This window comes from Physella acuta, unplaced genomic scaffold, assembly GCF_028476545.2.
Source record: "Physella acuta isolate Inbredline_101_S28 unplaced genomic scaffold, ASM2847654v3 ptg000927l, whole genome shotgun sequence".
In the NCBI taxonomy this organism is placed as follows: Eukaryota; Metazoa; Mollusca; class Gastropoda; family Physidae; genus Physella; species Physella acuta.
The window spans coordinates 277,703-302,367 of record NW_026732444.1 but is presented as its reverse complement, the minus strand read 5'-3'; the positions used below and the strand labels follow the sequence as shown (position 1 = coordinate 302,367).

Genomic DNA, 24,665 nt, shown 5'->3' with positions numbered 1-24,665 from the left:
CAGCTATGGCGTCATTAGTTACATAGCAAAAAGGTTTTAGGACTTAAGTTTCTGGTGAATTTTTGTTTATTAAAGCCATAAGTGGAGCAGCAGGCAAAGAGGTTTGGAAATGTGAAATTAGGACATGTCAAGCAAGATTTCACAAATACATGATCACATAGTATTGGAGAGGTGTGATAATAACGATGTAGCCTACCTGCCAGCAAAGAAACGTACATGTTTGTGTTGCTGATGCTATAAAAACAATAGGTTTATGTTACGAACCTGAAGACCCATTCACATTTAAAAAAAATATTTAGCGTGTTTTAACATTAATGTTATTTTATTTGTTTTCTACATTATCAATTATTATACTTTTTAGGCTAAAGGATTACGTTTGTTTTAATTTTTACTTTTTCAAATAAAATGCTATTACAAAGATAAAGTTTGATAAACCTTTTGAAACTTTGTTAAGTTTAACAAATTCATTTTATTCACAATTATTATGCGTTAAAAAGTAAACAAATCTATATTGACGGTCAATAAAAAAATGTTCAACTCAACTAAAATCATCGTACATACTTTTAAAATTTTGCTGTGAGATATTTTGTCTGAGATATTTTGTCTGGAATCATTTGTCCATGAAATCATTTGTCCTGATATATTTTGTCCTGGTATCTTTTGTCCGTGAGATCATTTGTCCTTGAGATCATTTGTCCTGAGATCATTTGTCCTGAGATAATTTGTCCGTGAGATATTTTGTCTGAGATTTTTTGTCTGAGATCATTTGTCCTGAGATCATTTGTCATGGAACCGTGTAGTATGTCGATTGTTTGTGTGGGGACTAGATTGGTCCTTTTTGACCTAAACCAACGAGTCGCATGCCACAGGTTCCCCCCCCCCTAACCCCGCCACAAATGGCTAGAGCACACAACATGTCGGGTATCAGGTGAATAAATGCTGTGCTGTACGGGCGGGGTGGGGGGTGGAGGTGGGGGTGGGGGTGCTACTGCGTCTCACATTCGCCCCGACGCTCCGACCAGTAATTTAAATTTTTTTTTTTTACTGCTGATCTTTTTAACTTCTCGGCTAGAATAGCTGATACAGCCAGAAATGTCTAGTCACCTCCCCTTGTTCCCCCCTGTGTCACCTCCCCTTGTTCCCCCCTGTGTCACCTCCCCTTGTTCCCCCCTGTGTCACCTCCCCTTGTTCCCCCCTGTGTCACCTCCCCTTGTTTCCCCCTGTGTCACCTCCCTTTGTTCCCCCCTGTGTCACCTCCCCTTGTTCCCCCCTGTGTCACCTCCCCTTGTTCCCCCCTGTGTCACCTCCCCTTGTTTCCCACCCCTCCCTGTGTCACCTCCCCTTGTTCCCCCCTGTGTCACCTCCCCTTGTTTCCCACCCCTCCCTGTGTCGCCTCCCCTTGTTCCCCCCTGTGTCACCTCCCGTTGTTCCCCCCTGTGTCACCTCCCCTTGTTCCCCACCTCTACCTGTGTCACCTCCCCTTGTTCCACCATGAGAGTAACGTCCCCCGTTTTTAACCTTCGAGTCATTTAGTGAATGTGTCACTTCCTTCAACATGACGTCATGTCGTTTATCATGACGTCATGTCACCCATGTTTGCTAATTCCGTGTCACATAAATGTGTCAACTTGTACGTGGTGTAAGGGTGGATGTACGTGGTGTAAGGGTGGGTGTACGTGGTGTAAGGGTGGGTGTACGTGGTGTAAGGGTGGATGTACGTGGTGTAAGGGTGGATGTACGTGGTGTAAGGGTGGGTGTACGTGGTGTAAGGGTGGATGTACGTGGTGTAAGGGTGGATGTACGTGGTGTAAGGGTGGGTGTACGTGGTGTAAGGGTGGATGTACGTGGTGTAAGGGTGGATGTACGTGGTGTAAGGGTGGATGTACGTGGTGTAAGGGTGGATGTACGTGGTGTAAGGGTGGATGTACGTGGTGTAAGGGTGGATGTACGTGGTGTAAGGGTGGATGTACGTGGTGTAAGGGTGGGTGTACGTGGTGTAAGGGTGGGTGTACGTGGTGTAAGGGTGGATGTACGTGGTGTAAGGGTGGGTGTACGTGGTGTAAGGGTGGGTGTACGTGGTGTAAGGGTGGATGTACGTGGTGTAAGGGTGGATGTACGTGGTGTAAGGGTGGATGTACGTGGTGTAAGGGTGGATGTACGTGGTGTAAGGGTGGGTGTACGTGGTGTAAGGGTGGATGTACGTGGTGTAAGGGTGGGTGTACGTGGTGTAAGGGTGGATGTACGTGGTGTAAGGGTGGATGTACGTGGTGTAAGGGTGGATGTACGTGGTGTAAGGGTGGATGTACGTGGTGTAAGGGTGGGTGTACGTGGTGTAAGGGTGGATGTACGTGGTGTAAGGGTGGATGTACGTGGTGTAAGGGTGGGTGTACGTGGTGTAAGGGTGGATGTACGTGGTGTAAGGGTGGGTGTACGTGGTGTACGTGGTGTAAGGGTGGGTGTACGTGGTGTAAGGGTGGATGCAGTTTTTCTTCCTGGATGCAGTGTTTCTTCCAGACTTTTTTCTCCGGGTTGGGGGGGGGGGGGCGGACACTGGTGAAAGTATATATTTTCTATATAAATCTCCGTTTCGGGGGACGGGGGCGCGGCGGGGTGGGGTGACACCAAAGCTGTAAATCAACATATCATTTAATTCTTGGAAGTGGCAGCCAAGAATCTTATTGATGCACACAAAAAAAATCTTATCTTATTGATGCACAAATTCTTATCTTATTGATGCACAAATTCTTATCTTATTGGTGCACAAATTCTTATCTTATTAATACACAAATTCTTATCTTATTGATGCACAAATTTTTATCTTATTGGTCTACAAATTCTTATCTTATTGATGCACAAGTTCTTATCTTATTGGTGCACAAATTCTTATCTTATTAATACACAAATTCTTATCTTATTGATGCACACATTCTTATCTTATTGGTGCACAAATTCTTATCTTATTGATGCACAAATTCTTATCTTATTGATGCACAAATTCTTATCTTATTGATGCACAAATTCTTATCTTATTGATGCACACATTCTTATCTTATTGGTGCACAAATTCTTATCTTATTGATGCACAAATTCTTATCTTATTGATGCACAAATTCTTATCTTATTGATGCACACATTCTTATCTTATTGGTGCACAAATTCTTATCTTATTGATGCACAAATTCTTATCTTATTGATGCACAAATTCTTATCTTATTGATGCACAAATTCTTATCCTATTGATGCACAAATTCTTATCTTATTGATGCACAGGTTCCTTTGGCTATTTTGATAAGCCCACTACAAATGAAATCTGACATTGTTTAGACAATGAATGAATCTGGTGCTATGCAATGTGTTGGACATTGTGTTCATCGTTTTACACTGTAATTAATAGCAACATACAGTGGCGGAACTAGAAAAAAAGGGCCACCTCGCAAAACCAATTTCTGGGCCCCCAGAATATATATATATATATATATATATATATATATATATATATATATATATATATATATATATATATATATATATATATATATATATATACATGCAAACACAGAATACGAACAAAGGATACTAATTTTTGGCCTGATCGCATTGCGGGGTCTGGCGTCACTGTAGTTCCGCCCCTGGCAACATATAATTTTTACAATCTTCTCCAATCTTCTATCAATCTTACTAATTAGGCAATATAGATTTCTCTGTGGTGTTATACCTTTTAAATGACTATTTCTAGCACTTATTCAAAATAGCAAAACTTGTACGTTGTCATTGATAGTGAATAAATAAAGAGAAGTCAACTTAAGAGACGGGTGGATTTCACCTGACCGACTTGCCACATTGACACAATATGTTCACGGTTTTTTTTTGTTGGCCATTAAATAAGTTGCCAAACATTTGGATACAATTTATTATACCCATATAAGGAGCATCTAGCGGATTAAAACATTCGAACAATCTCTTCGGTCGCTATAGAAATAATTTTCCCATTGAACATAGTAGTCCAGCCCATCTTTAAAAAATCAAATACATTATAAATATGTAGCGGTCAAAGCCCAAAGTCGGCCAAAGAACACATTGGCCGGCCAATGCGCGCATTGGCCAATATCGCCTCCTATTGACCGGTCAAAGTCCGAAACTTTACTTGATTTTGGCCTTTGGCGGCCAATCCACAGACTGGCTAGGGAGGACCGGTCAAAGTTTGAAATTGTGAAGATGCGATGGGTTGTAGTGATTTTTCCTCAGCGCCAATAGACGACAATGAGAGCAGATTTTCGTGAAGAAATGAAAACTCACTTCTAGCATACAGTTGTTTTAGAACACCATGTTCCGTTCCTAATTTGTAGAAACCGCCCTCGACGTTCATGACAACTGCAATGACGCTTCGGGGATCACCGTGACCTCTTTCAACATCTGGTATACTGATGCAAACATTATCTTCCACTTCATCTTGTTTAAAATTTGTATCTGATTTTTTGTTAGCGTCTTGGCACCTTGAGTTTGCAAGCTAGTATGAGCTGCTGACCTGTCCATAATTTCTTGTTTATTGTGACATAATCTGCAAGTAATGTTACATCTGTGCCCCTCGTCTGCTTTATTAGCAATTACGCACTAGTTGCTTACCCATGCTCCGCCACGGTGAATTTAAAAAAAAAATACCAACTTGGGAACAGAATAACGCAAACACAAAAAAAAACAACACAAACACAACACAAAAAACCACAAACACAAAAACAATGCTAAAAAACACAGTGCAAACGCAAAAAAAAAAAACACAAACGAAAATACAAACACAGACACAAACGCAACTCGCCAACACAAACACAAAAGCAAACGCAAACACAAAGAAAAACACAAAAGCAAACGCAAACACAAACACAACACTTAAGAAAACGCAAACACGAAAAAATGCAAACGCAAAAAAACACAAACGCAACACAACACAAACGAAACCCACAAACACAAACACATAAGACAAATGCGAACATATATATATATATATATATATATATATATATATATATATATATATATATATATATATATATATATATATATATATATATATATATATATATATCAGTTCTGTATGTAAGGCAAATGTTTGTCGTTGGTCTTGGATGGATTTAAGTGTTAGACAATCATCGTGCGCATTTGTCTAAATTTTTGAGTTAAAAAATTACTATTGAAAGTGTTGGGAAATAATTTTCAGTTTTCAAATTACAGCAATAATTGTCGGCTTTTTAAAAAATATCATCTTTTACAAAAATTCTAATTATGTCTTTATTTAGTCCTATAGCACTTACTTCCCTTTGATAAATTAGGAAAACACAATTACTTCCCTTTATTAAACCATTGCATTTAGTGGAAAATAATTTACTTTTTATTACTTTGTTTTGGTGTTGGGAAAAAAAATAATTACATAACTAGCGGGGATTGATCAAGTGCAAATCTTGTAGGTATTTTACGGATAACCTTGGAGTATTAAAATTGTTCATTAAATTGAAACAGGCGCGTTCGTTTAAGTGAGTGCAAAAGACTATGAATAAGTTGGGGTACTATAGTCGTTCATTAAGCTAAAACATGTGATTCCGCCCCGGGCGTTTATGTTCGCGTTAGTGTTTTCTTTGTGTTTAGGTGGGTTTGCGTTAGTGGTTGCGTTTTGATTTGGTTCGTTTTTGTTCTTTCTTTTTTCATTTTTGCTTGTGTTTTTTTGTTTGGGTTTGTATTTGTGTTTTTGGTTGGTTTTGCGTTTGGATTTGGTTTGTTTTCGTTTGCTTTGTCGTTGTTTTTTTTTTTTTGTTGGTGTTGGTGTTTGTGGTTGGGTTTGTTGTTAGGTTTTTGTTTTCGTTTGCTTTTTTGTTTGTTTTTTCTTTGTGTTTGTATTGGTGTTTGTGGTTATGGTTGGGTTTGTTGTTAGGTTTTTGTTTTCGTTTGTATTTGTAATTGTGTTAGCGTTATGTTTGCGTTTTGTTGTTTTGGTTGGTTGTGGTTTGGGTGGGCAATGCCGGGTTTATGATGATTACTAAACACACAGGTAATGGTCTTTAACAGAAAGGTTTTTCACAGAAGCCAGAGCAGGGCCTGGCCGGGACGGCTAGTATATATATATATATATATATATATATATATATATATATATATATATATATATATATATATATATATATATATAAAATATATATAAAATATATATAAAATATATATAAAATATATATATATATATATAAAATATTGATCGTCTCTGTATATTCACAGGCAACATAACGTGAATCTCGACGACTTCCGTGCTAGATCAAGCGAGTCTAGCTGTTTACTAGTGTTCGTGACGTCATAACTTCTCTGTCAACACAGGATCTGGCCACGCTGCGTGCTACAGCCTTGACCATGGCCGCCATTGTAACGACGTAACGACCAAAGCGAGGCTGACACGCCTAAAACGACATCTTAGATCAGACACACGTCAGCATGATGTCGGCGGCGCGTATGTAGCGGCCCATCCTTCCATCATCTTTACAAGCATTCCATTCACGTCAACGGACATCATGACGTCATCGCTCTACGTCATCATTGCCATGTTCTTCCACTACCAAACGGTGGCCCTGGCAAGTAAACTCAAGTACCAGGAGCCATACACCGGCAAGGGGGGCCCCGACCCCTGCTACAATGAGAACGGCACCCCTAAGCGGTGTGTGCCAGACTTTGTCAACGCGGCCTTCGGTAAACGGGTGGACGCCTCTAGCACCTGCGGCGTGGAGCCGGAGCATTACTGTAAATCTGTTAAAGACAAGAGCGGGGAAATTCAGAGGTCAGGCTTTCAGTCATACCGTCACCTTAATTAAGTTAGAGTATTAGAGGCACTCAATTCTTAAGGGGGCAGTATCACCCAGACATTTGAAAATTGACGAAAAAATTTGCCAAAAAAAAAACTATTACACATACACACATAATTTTTTTACCATAATAGTAATTAATTAGGAGCTATAAAACAGCACATAAAAGAAAGTTAATGTATGATGCAAACATTTTTAATAAATATTTTAACCAAAATTTTTTTACAAAGTAATTTGTGGCTGCGGTTTTCCAACATTTAGGCCCATCCTGCTGAAAATACGCTGGGAGATGCATAACAGGATGGCCTATCGCTGGCACTAGAAGATATCCATTGTGGCAAATTTTAAAATTTTAAGAATTTTTCAAAGTCAAACCAAAAAAATCGAACTTAGAAAATTTCTAAAAAATTTATCCCTCATTAGAATCCTATGATTTTAGTTCCGACGATAGCCATTAACGCAAGGAAGGTTTATACCTAATTTAAAGTACTTTACTTATGGTTTCGTAAAATTGTTTACACAAAAATTCAAAATGTAATAAAATATTAACAAAATATTTTTTTGCAAATATGTTGCCATACATATATCCTACAATTTATATACTGTATTATAGCAGAAGAAGCGTTACTACTGCTGTACAATTTTGACATATGTCTGTCGAATAGTTTTTTTTTGGTGATTATTTTTGTTTTCTTCCCTTAGTCTGGGTGATACTGCCCCCTTAACTACCATCACCTGTAGTTAGAGTCTTAAATCTATGACCCCTGTTGACCCCTGTTGACCCCTGTTGACCCCTGTTGACCCCTGTCCCCAGGAACTGCTTCGTGTGTGACGCCAGTAACCCCAAGTACAGCTTCCCGCCGGAGTACCTGACTGACCTCAACAACCCCAGCAACGTCACGTGCTGGATGTCCAAGACCTACAGCTCCGTCCAGTACCCCTCCAATGTCACGCTGACCCTCAGCCTCAACAAGAAGTTTGAGCTGACCTACATCAGGTGAGTCAAAGGTCATCATGACCTTCAGCCTATTGGCTCTGCTCGGGTTGGTGTCAGTGGTCGGGTTGGTGTGGTCGGGTTGGTGTGGTCGGGTTGGTGTGGTCAGGTTGGTGTGGTCAAGTTGGTGTCAGTGGTCGGGTTGGTGTGGTCGGGTTGGTGTGGTCGTGTTGGTGTGGTTGGGTTGGTGTGGTGGGGTTGGTGTGGTCGGGTTGGTGTGGTCGGGTTGGTGTCAGTGGTCGGGTTGGTGTGGTCGGGTTGGTGTGGTCAGGTTGGTGTGGTCAGGTTGGTGTGGTCGGGTTGGTGTGGTCCGGTTGGTGTGGTCGGGTTGGTGTCAGTGGTCGGGTTGGTGTGGTCAGGTTGGTGTGGTCGGGTTGGTGTGGTCGGGTTGGTGTGGTCAGGTTGGTGTGGTTAGGTTCGTGTGGTCGGGTTGGTGTGGTCAGGTTGGTGTGGTCGGGTTGGTGTCAGTGGTCGGGTTGGTGTGGTCGTGTTGGTGTGGTCGGGTTGGTGTGGTCAGGTTGGTGTGGTCAGGTTGGTGTGGTGGGGTTGGTGTGGTCGGGTTGGTGTGGTCGGGTTAGTGTGGTCAGGTTGGTGTGGTGGAGTTCGTGTGGTCGGGTTGGTGTGGTCGGGTTGGTGTAGTGGGGTTGGTGTGGTCGGGTTGGTGTGGTCGTGTTGGTGTGGTCAGGTTGGTGTGGTTAGGTTGGTGTGGTCGGGTTAGTGTGGTCAGGTTAGTGTGGTCGGGTTGGTGTCAGTGGTCGGATTGGTGTGGTCGGGTTGGTGTGGTCGGGTTGGTGTCAGTGGTCGGGTTGGTGTGGTCGGGTTGGTGTGGTCAGGTTGGTGTGGTCGGGTTGGTGTGGTCGGGTTGGTGTGGTCAGGTTGGTGTGGTGGGGTTGGTGTGGTCGGGTTAGTGTGGTCAGGTTAGTGTGGTCGGGTTGGTGTCAGTGGTCGGGTTGGTGTGGTCGGATTGGTGTGGTCGGGTTGGTGTGGTCGGGTTGGTGTCAGTGGTCGGGTTGGTGTGGTCGGGTTGGTGTGGTCAGGTTGGTGTGGTCGGGTTGGTGTGGTCGGGTTGGTGTGGTCAGGTTGGTGTGGTGGGGTTGGTGTGGTCGGGTTAGTGTGGTCAGGTTAGTGTGGTCGGGTTGGTGTCAGTGGTCGGGTTGGTGTGGTCGGGTTGGTGTGGTCGGGTTGGTGTGTTCAGGTTGGTTGGTTAGGTTGGTGTGGTCGGGTTGGTGTGGTCGGGTTGGTGTGGTCGGGTTGGTGTAGTCGGGTTGGTGTGGTTAGGTTGGTGTGTTCAGGTTGGTTGGTTAGGTTGGTGTGGTCGGGTTGGTGTGGTCGGGTTGGTGTGGTCGGGTTGGTGTGGTCGGGTTGGTGTCAGTGGTCGGGTTGGTGTGGTCGGGTTGGTGTGGTCGTGTTGGTGTGGTCGGGTTGGTGTGGTTAGGTTGGTGTGGTCGGGTTGGTGTCAGTGGTCGGGTTGGTGTGGTCGGGTTGGTGTGGTCGGGTTGGTGTGGTTAGGTTGGTGTGTTCAGGTTGGTTGGTTAGGTTGGTGTGGTCGGGTTGGTGTGGTCGGGTTGGTGTGGTCGGGTTGGTGTGGTCGGGTTGGTGTGGTCGGGTTGGTGTCAGTGGTCGGGTTGGTGTGGTCGTGTTGGTGTGGTCGGGTTGGTGTGGTTAGGTTGGTGTGGTCGGGTTGGTGTCAGTGGTCGGGTTGGTGTGGTCGGGTTGGTGTGGACGGGTTGGTGTGGTCAGGTTGGTGTGGTCAGGTTGGTGTTGTCAGGTTGGTGTGGTCGTGTTGGTGTGGTTGGGTTGGTGTGGTTGGGTTGGTGTGGTTGGGTTAGGTTGGTGTGGTCGGGTTGGTGTGGTCGGGTTGGTGTGGTCGTGTTGGTGTGGTCAGGTTGGTGTTGTCAGGTTGGTGTGGTCGTGTTGGTGTGGTTGGGTTGGTGTGGTTGGGTTGGTGTGGTTGGGTTGGGTTGGTGTGGTCGGGTTGGTGTGGTCGGGTTGGTGTGGTCGGGTTGGTGTCAGTGGTCGGGTTGGTGTCAGTGGTCGGGTTGGTGTTATACTCCCTAAATCAACATTTTTTCCTTGTTCAAAGTTTTTTCCCCAACCTTGATGACGTAACTTAGATCAAATTATTTCTCCCCCCCCCCCCAGCCTCCAATTCTGCTCGGCCCGCCCCCACTCCATGGCATCTCTCTCAACAACAAAAAAATCACAACAACAAAAAAAAAAAAACAAAAAAACACAAAAAAGCAAGAAGATGTACAACAAGCCGGCGAGGGCCCAGGCCACCAAGGCCAACGAGCAGGAGGCGCTCTGCTCGGAGGCCTACAGCAACATCGACCCCTTCACGGGCGCCAGGGTGGCCTACTCCACCCTCGAGGGGCGGCCCTCGGGCCTGGATTTTGAGAACAGCCCAGTGCTGCAGGACTGGGTCACGGCGACCGACATCAAGGTCGAGTTCCACAAGCTCAACACGCTGGGGGACGAGCTCAAGGACGACGAGGGCGCCAAGAAAAGTTACTTCTACTCCCTGTCGGACTTCGCCGTAGGGGGGCGCTGCAAGTGTAACGGTCACGCTTCCAGCTGTATCATCGGGCGGGACGGGCGGCCGACGTGCGACTGCAAGCACAACACCGACGGCTACGACTGTGAGAAGTGCCAGGCGTTTCACTACGACAGGCCTTGGCAGCGGGCCTCGGTCAGGGAGGCAAACGAGTGCGTCGGTGAGTTCGTCTCCATCTTCTCCGTGTGTGTGTGCGGGGGGGTGGGGGGGTCTTCATCTTCTGGGGGGGGGGGGGTCTCCATCTTCTCGGGGGGGGGGGGGGTCTTCTGTGGAATGTGTAGGTGCCTTCTTGTAGCGTTTTTTTCTATCTATGGGCTCTATTATATTTTTAGAATGTAAGTATAAAAAATTGGTTAAAAATAATTTCTAAAGTTGGTCGGACTGGGAGTGCTGTCCCCATTACTGTTACTAAAATATGCGAGAAAGTTTAGGGGAGATGACTCCTATTTTAAATGTTCAACTTGCTACCGCTGGGTTATTGTGGGTCGAAAAGGGCGAGCGAAATTTCGAGCGCTTATAACGGACCAAATCGTTTCAAACTTGGCACGTGGGTCAAGACCTATGATAATGCAATCTGACATCGAATTTGACTTAATTGTATGCTTAATTAATTTTTAAAGAATTTATTAAAATTATTTATATAAATAACAATTACCGCGCCATTGAGTGTTCATTTCGCCCTCCAAATAAAATGGAATAATGGAATTTATATAGAAAACATATACGTTTACCAGTGTTCCCCCCCCCCCCCCCCCCTCACAAAAAAAAAGTCTGGAAGAAACAATGTTCGTTGATAAGCTAATAATATATTTGTTGATTTGCTAATTTCATATTCGTTGATTAGCTAATGTAATCTGTATTGTTCAATGCAATGTTACCTTTAAAGTTCCCTGTGAACTGTATAACTACCCTTGATGCTACCTGTAAAGTTACCCCCAAACTAAATCGCGAACTATTTTCCCAGCGGATGTGAACAAGTGAGATAAGACGTCCCAGTTTGTCTGATAGCGCGATAACACAGGCCGTTTGTCACTGAGGGCTGCGCACGGGCCGCCTGGTGCGCAATTTCTTGGTGTGCACTCACAGTGGGCGCTTCGTTCACCCTTGGTTAGGATTAGTGGTAGGGTTAGGATTAGTGTTAGAGTTTGGATTAGCGTTACGGTTTATCACCTGACTTCTCTGTCGAAGACTCAGTCCTGTAATCCTGTTGACTTTCTTACTTTGTTTTTTACACAACACACCTGCACAACACACCTGCACAACACACCTGCACAACACACCTACACAAAACACACCTACACAACACACCTGCACAACACACCTGCACAACACACCTACACACAACACCTACACACCTACACACACCCTACACACACCCTACACACAACCTACACACAACCTACACACAACCTACACACAAACTACACACAACCTACACACAACCTATACATAACCTACACACAACCTACACAACCTACACACCCTAGTGAGACACATCTAATGTGTGCCTTACATCTTTGTCACGCTGGGTTCGCCACTCAAGAGTCTGGGTATGGTGCTAGGTAGCACGACAGCACATGAGGGTAGCTCTACAGGAGGGTAGCACTATAGGTGGCTAGCACTACAGGAGGGTAGCACTACAGAGGGTAGCACTACAGGGGGGTAGCACTACAAGAGGGTAGCACTACAGGAGGGTAGCACTACAGGAGGGTAGCACTACAGGAGGGTAGCACTACAGGGGGTAGCACTACAGAGGGTAGCACGACAAAGGAGCAGATGTAGACAATTTGTCTGGCGAATTACCACCCAACCGCCAACTGTTTGCCCTGCGGTCACGTGACCAGGGCGCTAATCCCCCGGCCAGGGGCAGATCAGACGCCACGGTCCCCAGGTGCTGGGTCAATATTGAAACAACTTGTTGACAGGCCTCGGCGCTGGGGGGTGGGGGAGGGGGTGGGGCAGTCCCGCGGAATGCTGGAAATGTTTCCTGTGATAGATGTTGCACAATATGACAGACCATAGACCTCTTGTGGTCAGCGGTGACGTCACGTGGACATGGCGTAGGTCACATGACCACTTTGGCAATCAGCAGCTTGAGGGTGGGGCTGTTGTGGGAGGGGCTACGCGAGTAGCGGACATATTTGTACATGGAGGGGGGGGAGGGGCGAGAGCATTGTAACAGCTCAATCGTGTTGTGTCATTAGCCTGACAATCGCTACAGGTTGCCGCGTTACACCTCAGTGATCAGGGGGGGGGGGGGGGGTCAACAAATCGAACACCTGCATCCACGAGTTAATTGGCTGAATGGACTGTGACGTCATGTAAGTGTGGCTTGACGTCACTGGTCAGCAAGTGGTCAACAACCAATGACGTCACCCGCCGGAAGCCACGATTGTACAAGTCACCTGGATTCCGTAGACGGCTCTTATCAAATGTTTGGGTAAGACCACGTGGCTCGCCCCCCACATTGTTATCTGGTGGGGTGGGGGTGGGGGGGGGGGAGACGGGAGTGGCGTAACAGGTGGGGTGTCACACCTGTGTTCAAACATCCAGAACTGTCCACAAGAATGTCCGGCCATTTCAGCAATTGTATCAATCAACTCCCCCCCCCCCCCCGGTAGCTTTAACTCCCACTTAAACGAAAACATTTGAACAGCGTCGGACCGTGTCTTGTGATTATGGAGCGGTTGGTGGATTTTACAATCAGCAATGGCTAGTCGGTCTCATAAAGGTCTAGTGGACGGCCACGAAGACTCGGGCTGTAGACGGCCACATACTAGTGCTGTAGACGGCCACATACTAGTGCTGTAGACGGCCACATATTAGTGTTGTAGACGGCCACATATTAGTGCTGTAGACGGCCACATACTAGTGCTGTAGACGGCCACATACTAGTGTTGTAGACGGCCACATATTAGTGTTGTAGACGGCCACATATTAGTGCTGTAGACGGCCACATACTAGTGCTGTAGACGGCCACATACTAGTGCTGTAGACGGCCACATACTAGTGCTGTAGACGGCCACATACTAGTGCTGTAGACGGCCACATACTAGTGCTGTAGACGGCCACATACTAGTGCTGTAGACGACCACATACTAGGGCTGTAGACGGCCACATACTAGTGCTGTAGACGGCCACATACTAGTGCTGTAGACGGCCACATACTAGTGCTGTAGACGGCCACATACTAGTGCTATGGCTGTAGACGGCCACATACTAGTGCTGTAGACGGCCACATACTAGTGCTGTAGACGGCCACATATTAGTGCTGTAGACGGCCACATACTAGTGCTGTAGACGGCCACATACTAGTGCTGTAGACGGCCACATACTAGTGCTGTAGACGGCCACATACTAGTGTTGTAGACGGCCACATACTAGTGCTGTAGACGGCCACATACTAGTGCTGTAGACGGCCACATACTAGTGCTGTAGACGGCCACATACTAGTGCTGTAGACGGCCACATACTAGGGCTGTAGACGGCCACATATTAGTGCTGTAGACGGCCACCAAGACTCGGGCTATAGACGGCCACATACGAGGGCTGTAGACGGCCACATACTAGTGCTATGGCTGTAGACGGCCACATACTAGTGCTGTAGACGGCCACATATTAGTGCTGTAGACGGCCACATACTAGTGCTGTAGACGGCCACATACTAGTGCTGTAGACGGCCACATACTAGTGCTGTAGACGGCCACATACTAGTGTTGTAGACGGCCACATACTAGTGTTGTAGACGGCCACATACTAGTGCTATGGCTGTAGACGGCCACATACTAGGGCTGTAGACGGCCACATACTAGTGCTGTAGACGGCCACATACTAGTGCTGTAGACGGCCACATACTAGTGCTGTAGACGGCCACATACTAGTGCTATGGCTGTAGACGGCCACATACTAGGGCTGTAGACGGCCACATACTAGTGCTGTAGACGGCCACATACTAGTGCTGTAGACGGCCACATACTAGTGCTGTAGACGGCCACATACTAGTGCTGTAGACGGCCACATACTAGTGCTGTAGACGGCCACATACTAGTGCTGTAGACGGCCACATACTAGTGCTGTAGACGGCCACATACTAGTGCTGTAGACGGCCACATACTAGTGCTGTAGACGGCCACATACTAGTGCTATGGCTGTAGACGGCCACATACTAGTGCTGTAGACGGCCACATACTAGTGCTATGGCTGTAGACGGCCACATACTAGTGCTGTAGACGGCCACATACTAGTGCTATGGCTGTAGACGGCCACATACTAGTGCTGTAGACGGCCACATACTAGTGCTGTAGACGGCCACATACTAGTGCTGTAGACGGCCACATACTAGTGCTGTAGACGGCCACATACTAGTGCTGTAGACGGCCACATACTAGTGCTGTAGACGGCCACATACTAGTGCTGTAGACGGCCACATACTAGTGCTGTAGACGGCCACATACTAGTGCTATGGCTGTAGACGGCCACATACTAGTGCTGTAGACGGCCACATACTAGTGCTGTAGACGGCCACATACTAGTGCTGTAGACGGCCACATACTAGGGCTGTAGACGGCCACATATTAGTGCTGTAGACGGCCACATACTAGTGCTGTAGACGGCCACATATTAGTGCTGTAGACGGCCACATACTAGTGCTATGGCTGTAGACGGCCACATACTAGTGCTGTAGACGGCCACATATTAGTGCTGTAGACGGCCACATACTAGTGCTGTAGACGGCCACATACTAGTGCTGTAGACGGCCACATACTAGTGCTGTAGACGGCCACATACTAGTGCTGTAGACGGCCACATACTAGTGCTGTAGACGGCCACATACTAGTGCTGTAGACGGCCACATATTAGTGCTGTAGACGGCCACATACTAGTGCTGTAGACGGCCACATACTAGGGCTGTAGACGGCCACATATTAGTGCTGTAGACGGCCACATACTAGTGCTGTAGACGGCCACATACTAGTTCTGTAGACGGCCACATACTAGTGCTGTAGACGGCCACATACTAGTGCTGTAGACGGCCACATACTAGTTCTGTAGACGGCCACATACTAGTGCTGTAGACGGCCACATACTAGTGCTGTAGACGGCCACATACTAGTGTTGTAGACGGCCACATACTAGGGCTGTAGACGGCCACATACTAGTGCTGTAGACGGCCACATACTAGTGCTGTAGACGGCCACATACTAGTGTTGTAGACGGCCACATACTAGGGCTGTAGACGGCCACATACTAGTGCTGTAGACGGCCACATACTAGTGCTGTAGACGGCCACATACTAGGGCTGTAGACGGCCACATATTAGTGCTGTAGACGGCCACATACTAGTGCTGTAGACGGCCACATACTAGTTCTGTAGACGGCCACATACTAGTGCTGTAGACGGCCACATACTAGTGCTGTAGACGGCCACATACTAGTGCTATGGCTGTAGACGGCCACATACTAGTGCTGTAGACGGCCACATACTAGTGCTGTAGACGGCCACATACTAGTGCTATAGCTGTAGACGGCCACATACTAGTGCTATAGCTGTAGACGGCCACATACTAGTGCTGTAGACGGCCACATACTAGTGCTATGGCTGTAGACGGCCACATATTAGTGTTGTAGACGGCCACATACTAGTGCTATGGCTGTAGACGGCCACATACTAGTGCTGTAGACGGCCACATACTAGTGCTGTAGACGGCCACATACTAGTGCTGTAGACGGCCACATACTAGTGCTATAGCTGTAGACGGCCACATACTAGTGCTGTAGACGGCCACATACTAGTGCTGTAGACGGCCACATACTAGTGCTATGGCTGTAGACGGCCACATACTAGGGCTGTAGACGGCCACATACTAGTGCTGTAGACGGCCACATACTAGTGCTGTAGACGGCCACATACTAGTGCTGTAGACGGCCACATACTAGTGCTATGGCTGTAGACGGCCACATACTAGTGCTGTAGACGGCCACATACTAGTGCTGTAGACGGCCACATACTAGTGCTGTAGACGGAAACATTCTAGGCCTTTAGACGGCCTGACGCTAGAATTTGTTTGAACGTCTCAGCCATTTAATTAAATGCCAGGATTAACCACAAACGCTTAATTAATAAATAAGACATTGATTAGATAATCCATTCACTGGATCAATCGTTTATCTCAATCAATGGATTTACTGAGACTATGGATTTGCTGGAGTTAATGGATTAACTGGATTTATAGATTTACAAGATAAGCCGCTAAAGACAATCCGAAATGTGGTGAGCGGGGGTCATAAAAAAGTCAGTCACACGAAAAAGTCATAGAATAAACCGAGAGTGATCTCCCTTAAACTTTCTCGAATATTCTTATATAACACTACGCGGGATGGCAACCCGGGATAAATACATGATTTTTATCCATTTTTAATTAGTTAAAACTTTTAAAAATAGAATAGAATCTCGTAGAAAAAAGAATTGCGCACCAAATGAACGCCAAACAATCTGTGTATAATAGTGCGGAATATTATTAGTACTTTATAAATTTATATGCGTTTTTTGAGAAATCGGAAATAGCGTAAATTACTACTTCCGGTCAAAGAAAGTTACTCAAAATTTGACAGAAGGTAGAAAATTAGATCTTTTACTTACATGTGAAATTTCATGTATCTATCTGAAAGATTACTCAAGTTATAGGCTGTTGAAAAATTGAAAGTAGAATAAGTTCCACTTCCGGTTATCGGAAATCGCTGAAAAGTTGATACAGAACTACACATTTGATATAATACTTAAATATGAAATTTCATCAACCTTGCTGTTCATAGACACACATACATACACACATGCATACATACACACAGACATACGGACAAAATTGCAAAACTATGTTTTTCCGAATCTGGGAGATTTTTTTTTGCACGTTTACAATACTTCCTCTATACTTCGCATACGAGAAAGTAAAAATAAAAAGTCATAGAAAAAGTCAGTGAAGCAGCGGGAATGTTTTGGGCCCTACTTGGAGGAATAGCCCAGAAGCGAAGATGATGATGATGATGATGATGATGATGATGATGATGATGATGATGATGATGATGATGATGATGATGATGATGATGATGATGATTTCGTCAACACTGCAACAAATAACTGCAACATAAACGGTTGACTGAACATCTGACTGGGGCGGGTGACTGAACATCTGACTGGGACGGGTGACTGAACATCTGACTGGGGCGGGTGACTGAACATCTGACTGGGGCGGGTGACTGAACATCTGACTGGGGCGGGTGACTGAACATCTGACTGGGGCGGGTGACTGAACATCTGACTGGGGCGGGTGACTGAACATCTGACTGGGGCGGGTGACTGAACATTTGACTGGGGCGGGTGACTGAACAGGTGACTGGGGCGGGTGACTGACTGACTGGGACGGGTGACTGAACGATTGTAGGAAAAAAAGTCACAGGAAAAAAAAACACAGGAAAAAAAAACACAGAAAAAAAGTCACAGGAAAAAAAGTCACAGGAAAAAAAGTCACAGGAAAAAAAGTCACAAATATATATTTGCATGATACTTGTTAATACTTTTATGTATTAAATATTCAGAGAGTGCAAATTAACTTAGGATTAATTAAATGTAATGTAGTGTGTGTAGGCTGTATAAGCATAGGAATTTTTATAATTCATCTAAAAATATTTAGTATGAAGTATGTAGATTGTAATTATTTTAAACTTAAGATTAGTAGCGTTTAATAGAATGCTCCAAAGTCCACGTTTTTAATCCTGTTTTTTTTTTAAATACCAATATTAAATTACCGTGAAATGGTAAGTTCATCTGACTTGCTGCCCTCAACTCATGGCAACAATAGTTATGTTTAGTTCAACCACCTTTACTGCCCACATTTATCACGCTCATTACATAACAAAACTTAGGATCAAAACTGAAAGCCGACAAGGTTCAAAGGCTGTCATTGACGCGTAACGTCAACAACACAAAATATGTTCGGACAATGCTTACTGAGGAGAGGCCGACCAGAGAATAGCCTACGGCAAAATTTGCCTAAATTTCTTTTATAATTAACTTTTCTACCGCGTATTTAAATAAATACGTAACAAGTTGAGATTGTTGTGTAAATTATCTTAGAGTATTTTTACTTACAATTGTTATAAATCATAATGCTTTTAACGTCTATAAATAATTTATGCTATCAAAAAATACAACCCACAACAATAAACATACAAAATTTTACAATTCTTAACAAATTAATAAAAATATTTCTAAAAAGATTTTTGTGACTTTTTTTCTGTGACTTTATTTCTGTGACTTTTTTTCCGATAAAATTTTTCCACTGTGACTTTTTTTCTGTGACTTTTTTTCCTAGCAAAAACTGTGACTTTTTTTCTGTGTTTTTTTTTCCTGTGACTTTTTTTCCGTTTACCGACTGAACATCTGACTGGGGCGGGTGACTGAATAGGTGACTGAACATCTGACTGGGACGGGTGACTGAATAGGTGACTGAACATCTGACTGGGGCGGGTGACTGAACATCTGACTGGGGCGGGTGACTGAACATCTGACTGGGGCGGGTGACTGAACATTTGACTGGGGCGGGTGACTGAACATCTGACTGGGACGGGTGACTGAACATCTGACTGGGGCGGGTGACTGAACATCTGACTGGGGCGGGTGACTGAACATCTGACTGGGGCGGGTGACTGAACATCTGACTGGGGCGGGTGACTGAACATCTGACTGGGGCGGGTGACTGAACATCTGACTGGGGCGGGTGACTGACTGACTGGGACGGGTGACTGAACATCTGACTGGGACGGGTGACTGAACAGGTGACTGAACATCTGACTGGGGCGGGTGACTGAACATCTGACTGGGGCGGGTGACTGAACATCTGACTGGGGCGGGTGACTGAACATTTGACTGGGGCGGGTGACTGAACATCTGACTGGGGCGGGTGACTGACTGACTGGGGCGGGTGACTGAACATCTGACTGGGGCGGGTGACTGAACATCTGACTGGGGCGGGTGACTGAACATCTGACTGGGGCGGGTGACTGAACATCTGACTGGGGCGGGTGACTGAACATCTGACTGGGGCGGGTGACTGAACATTTGACTGGGGCGGGTGACTGAACATCTGACTGGGGCGGGTGACTGAACATCTGACTGGGGCGGGTGACTGAACATCTGACTGGGGCGGGTGACTGAACATCTGACTGGGACGGGTGACTGAACATTTGACTGGGGCGGGTGACTGAACATTTGACTGGGGCGGGTGACTGAACATTTGACTGGGGCGGGTGACTGAACATCTGACTGGGGCGGGTGACTGAACATCTGACTGGGGCGGGTGACTGAACATCTGACTGGGGCGGGTGACTGAACATCTGACTGGGACGGGTGACTGAACATTTGACTGGGGCGGGTGACTGAACATCTGACTGGGGCGGGTGACTGAACATCTGACTGGGGCGGGTGACTGAACATCTGACTGGGGCGGGTGACTGAACATTTGACTGGGGCGGGTGACTGAACATTTGACTGGGGCGGGTGACTGAACATTTGACTGGGGCGGGTGACTGAACATCTGACTGGGGCGGGTGACTGAACATCTGACTGGGGCGGGTGACTGAACATTTGACTGGGGCGGGTGACTGAACATTTGACTGGGGCGGGTGACTGAACATCTGACTGGGGCGGGTGACTGAACATCTGACTGGGGCGGGTGACTGAACATCTGACTGGGGCGGGTGACTGAACATCTGACTGGGGCGGGTGACTGAACATCTGACTGGGGCGGGTGACTGAACATCTGACTGGGGCGGGTGACTGAACATTTGACTGGGGCGGGTGACTGAACATCTGACTGGGGCGGGTGACTGAACATCTGACTGGGGCGGGTGACTGAACATCTGACTGGGGCGGGTGACTGAACAGGTGACTGAACAGGTGACTGATGACTTGAGATTTTGAAGATTTTTAAGATCTTGACTTGTAACAACGGGTGATAAAATCCAGATTTTCTGGGCGTATTCGATCCTTACCTCTTCCCAAGCAGTTGCAAGGTAAATGCGGTATTCGAATGCAGCCAGCGAGTGAAGGAACACTTGAAGAAGCGTGAAAAGACTTTCCCTCATAAATTTGTCGAGCAAGCGATAAGAGGACCGTGTATGGGCCCAAACAGCCCAGTGATAGCCCCCCATTCGCACCACGTTTATGGCCGCGAACTGCGATATGAAGGAAAGCTGGTCGGCTTTTAAAACGTGAATTAGATTTAGTGCTGGTCTTCGCTTGGCCGACCTCAGATCTAGGGGGGCAGAGGTCGCGCTTATCTGCGGGTTGGCACCCTGTTCTGTCGACCGATTGACTCGAGGGGTGGGGGTGGGGGGGGGGGGGGCAACTCTGACACCTTCTTTGGCTACTGGTAGTTTCCCATTGGTCTAGTTTCACATAACTTTTGACTTGGTCTATTTCACGTCTAGCTTTGTCTGCTTTCACAAACAAGACCATTTCGTATAATATCACCATTAGTTGGTCACCTTTTGTCTAATGTCACCAGTTGTTGGTCACCTTTGGTCTAATGTCACCAGTAGTTGGTCACCTTTTGTCTAATGTCACCAGTAGTTGGTCACCTTTTGTCTAATGTCACCAGTAGTTGGTCACCTTTTGTCTAATGTCACCAGTAGTTGGTCACCTTTTGTCTAATGTCACCAGTAGTTGGTCACCTTTTGTCTAATGTCACCAGTAGTTGGTCACCTTTTGTCTAATGTCACCAGTAGTTGGTCACCTTTTGTCTGATGTCACCAGTAGTTGGTCACCTTTTGTCTAATGTCACCAGTTGTTGGTCACCTTTGGTCTAATGTCACCAGTAGTTGGTCACCTTTTGTCTAATGTCACCAGTAGTTGGTCACCTTTTGTCTGATGTCACCAGTAGTTGGTCACCTTTTGTCTGATGTCACCAGTAGTTGGTCACCTTTTGTCTAATGTCACCAGTAGTTGTTCACCTTTAATGTCACCAGTAGTTGGTCACCTTTGATGTCACCAGTAGTTGGTCACCTTTGATGTCACCAGTAGTTGGTCACCTTTTGTCTGATGTCACCAGTAGTTGGTCACCTTTTGTCTAATGTCCCCAGTAGTTGGTCACCTTTTGTCTAATGTCACCAGTAGTTGGTCACCTTTTGTCTGATGTCACAGTAGTTGGTCACCTTTGATGTCACCAGTAGTTGGTCACCTTTTGTCTAATGTCCCCAGTAGTTGGTCACCTTTTGTCTGATGTCACCAGTAGTTGGTCACCTTTTGTCTAATGTCACCAGTAGTTGGTCACCTTTGATGTCACCAGTAGTTGGTCACCTTTTGTCTGATGTCACCAGTAGTTGGTCACCTTTTGTCTGATGTCACCAGTAGTTGGTCACCTTTGATGTCACCAGTAGTTGGTCACCTTTGATGTCACCAGTAGTTGGTCACCTTTTGTCTGATGTCACCAGTAGTTGGTCACCTTTTGTCTAATGTCCCCAGTAGTTGGTCACCTTTTGTCTAATAACACCAGTAGTTGGTCACCTTTTGTCTGATGTCACCAGTAGTTGGTCACATTTGATGTCACCAGTAGTTGGTCACCTTTTGTCTAATGTCCCCAGTAGTTGGTCACCTTTTGTCTGATGTCACCAGTAGTTGGTCACCTTTTGTCTAATGTCACCAGTAGTTGGTCACCTTTTGTCTGATGTCACCAGTAGTTGGTCACCTTTTGTCTGATGTCACCAGTAGTTGGTCACTTTTTGTCTGATGTCACCAGTAGTTGGTCACCTTTGATGTCACCAGTAGTTGGTCACCTTTTGTCTAATGTCACCAGTAGTTGGTCACCTTTTGTCTGATGTCACCAGTAGTTGGTCACCTTTTGTCTGATGTCACCAGTAGTTGGTTACCTTTTGTCTGATGTCACCAGTAGTTGGTCACCTTTTGTCTAATGTCACCAGTAGTTGGTCACCTTTCGTCTGATGTCACCAGTAGTTGGTCACCTTTTGTCTAATGTCACCAGTAGTTGGTCACCTTTTGTCTAATGTCACCAGTTGTTGGTCACCTTTTGTCTAATGTCACCAGTAGTTGGTCACCTTTTGTCTGATGTCACCAGTAGTTGGTCACCTTTTGTCTGATGTCACCAGTAGTTGGTCACCTTTTGTCTGATGTTACCAGTAGGTGGTCACCTTTTGTCTAATGTCACCAGTAGTTGGTCACCTTTTGTCTGATGTCACCAGTAGTTGGTCACCTTTTGTCTGATGTCACCAGTAGTTGGTCACCTTTTGTCTGATGTTACCAGTAGTTGGTCACCTTTTGTCTAATGTCACCAGTGGTTGGTCACCTTTTGTCTGATGTCACCAGTAGTTGGTCACCTTTTGTCTGATGTTACCAGTAGTTGGTCACCTTTTGTCTGATGTCACCAGTAGTTGGTCACCTTTTGTCTAATGTCACCAGTAGTTGGTCACCTTTGATGTCACCAGTAGTTGGTCACCTTTGATGTCACCAGTAGTTGGTCACCTTTTGTCTGATGTTACCAGTAGTTGGTCACCTTTTGTCTGATGTCACCAGTAGTTGGTCACCTTTGATGTCACCAGTAGTTGGTCACCTTTTGTCTGATGTCACCAGTAGTTGGTCACCTTTTGTCTGATGTCACCAGTAGTTGGTCACCTTTTGTCTGATGTTACCAGTAGTTGGTCACCTTTTGTCTAATGTCACCAGTGGTTGGTCACCTTTTGTCTGATGTCACCAGTAGTTGGTCACCTTTTGTCTGATTTTCCCAGTAGTTGGTCACCTTTTGTCTGATGTTACCAGTAGTTGGTCACCTTTTGTCTGATGTCACCAGTAGTTGGTCACCTTTTGTCTGATGTCACCAGTAGTTGGTCACCTTTGATGTCACCAGTAGTTGGTCACCTTTTGTCTAATGTCCCCAGTAGTTGGTCACCTTTTGTCTGATGTCACCAGTAGTTGGTCACCTTTTGTCTGATGTTACCAGTAGTTGGTCACCTTTGATGTCACCAGTAGTTGGTCACCTTTGATGTCACCAGTAGTTGGTCACCTTTGATGTCACCAGTAGTTGGTCACCTTTTGTCTAATGTCCCCAGTAGTTGGTCACCTTTTGTCTGATGTCACCAGTAGTTGGTCACCTTTGGTGTGATGACACCAGTAGTTGGTCACCTTTTGTCTGATGTCACCAGTAGTTGGTCACCTTTGATGTCACCAGTAGTTGGTCACCTTTGATGTCACCAGTAGTTGGTCACCTTTGATGTCACCAGTAGCTGGTCACCTTTGATGTCACCAGTAGTTGGTCACCTTTTGTCTAATGTCCCCAGTAGTTGGTCACCTTTTGTCTAATGTCACCAGTAGTTGGTCACCTTTTGTCTGATGTCACCAGTAGTTGGTCACCTTTGGTCTAATGTCACCAGTAGTTGGTCACCTTTAATGTCACCAGTAGATGGTCACCTTTGATGTCACCAGTAGTTGGTCACCTTTTGTCTAATGTCCTCAGTAGTTGGTCACCTTTTGTCTAATGTCACCAGTAGTTGGTCACCTTTTGTCTGATGTCACCAGTAGTTGGTCACCTTTTGTCTGATGTCACCAGTAGTTGGTCACCTTTTGTCTAATGTCACCAGTAGTTGGTCACCTTTTGTCTGATGTCACCAGTAGTTGGTCACCTTTTGTCTGATGTCACCAGTAGTTGGTCACCTTTTGTCTGATGTTACCAGTAGTTGGTCACCTTTCGTCTGATGTCACCAGTAGTTGGTCACCTTTGGTGTCACCAGTAGTTGGTCACCTTTTGTCTAATGTCCCCAGTAGTTGGTCACCTTTTGTCTGATGTCACCAGTAGTTGGTCACCTTTGGTCTGATGTCCCCAGTAGTTGGTCACCTTTTGTCTGATGTCACCAGTAGTTGGTCACCTTTTGTCTGATGTCACCAGTAGTTGGTCACCTTTTGTCTAATGTCACCAGTAGTTGGTCACCTTTTGTCTGATGTCACCAGTAGTTGGTCACCTTTTGTCTGATGTCACCAGTAGTTGGTCACCTTTTGTCTGATGTCACCAGTAGTTGGTCACCTTTGGTCTGATGTCACCAGTAGTTGGTCACCTTTGGTCTGATGTCACCAGTAGTTGGTCACCTTTTGTCTAATGTCCCCAGTAGTTGGTCACCTTTTGTCTGATGTCACCAGTAGTTGGTCACCTTTTGTCTGATGTCACCAGTAGTTGGTCACCTTTGGTCTGATGTCACCAGTAGTTGGTCACCTTTGGTCTGATGT

At 45.9% G+C, this 24,665-nt stretch overlaps 2 protein-coding genes across 2 annotated transcripts in view; one reads left to right on the top strand and one right to left on the bottom strand.

The window, feature by feature from the left end:
- Nucleotides 1-24,665, top strand: part of LOC131953511 (netrin-1) — an 89,978-nt gene that overhangs the window by 19,593 nt on the left and 45,720 nt on the right. The window contains exons 2-4 of the mRNA XM_059316710.1: nucleotides 6,259-6,808; nucleotides 7,648-7,830; nucleotides 9,970-10,541. Of these exons, the coding sequence (XP_059172693.1) occupies nucleotides 6,546-6,808; nucleotides 7,648-7,830; nucleotides 9,970-10,541 (1,018 nt within the window). The 5' untranslated portion in view covers nucleotides 6,259-6,545. The remainder of the gene's footprint in view (nucleotides 1-6,258; nucleotides 6,809-7,647; nucleotides 7,831-9,969; nucleotides 10,542-24,665) is intronic.
- Nucleotides 1,574-6,398, bottom strand: LOC131953505 (splicing factor 3A subunit 2-like). Its single transcript, XM_059316695.1, has 2 exons — nucleotides 6,331-6,398; nucleotides 1,574-2,492 (listed from the first exon to the last, which is right to left on the bottom strand). The coding sequence occupies exons 1-2, from the start codon at nucleotides 6,396-6,398 to the stop codon at nucleotides 1,574-1,576; spliced, it is 987 nt and encodes a 328-aa protein (XP_059172678.1).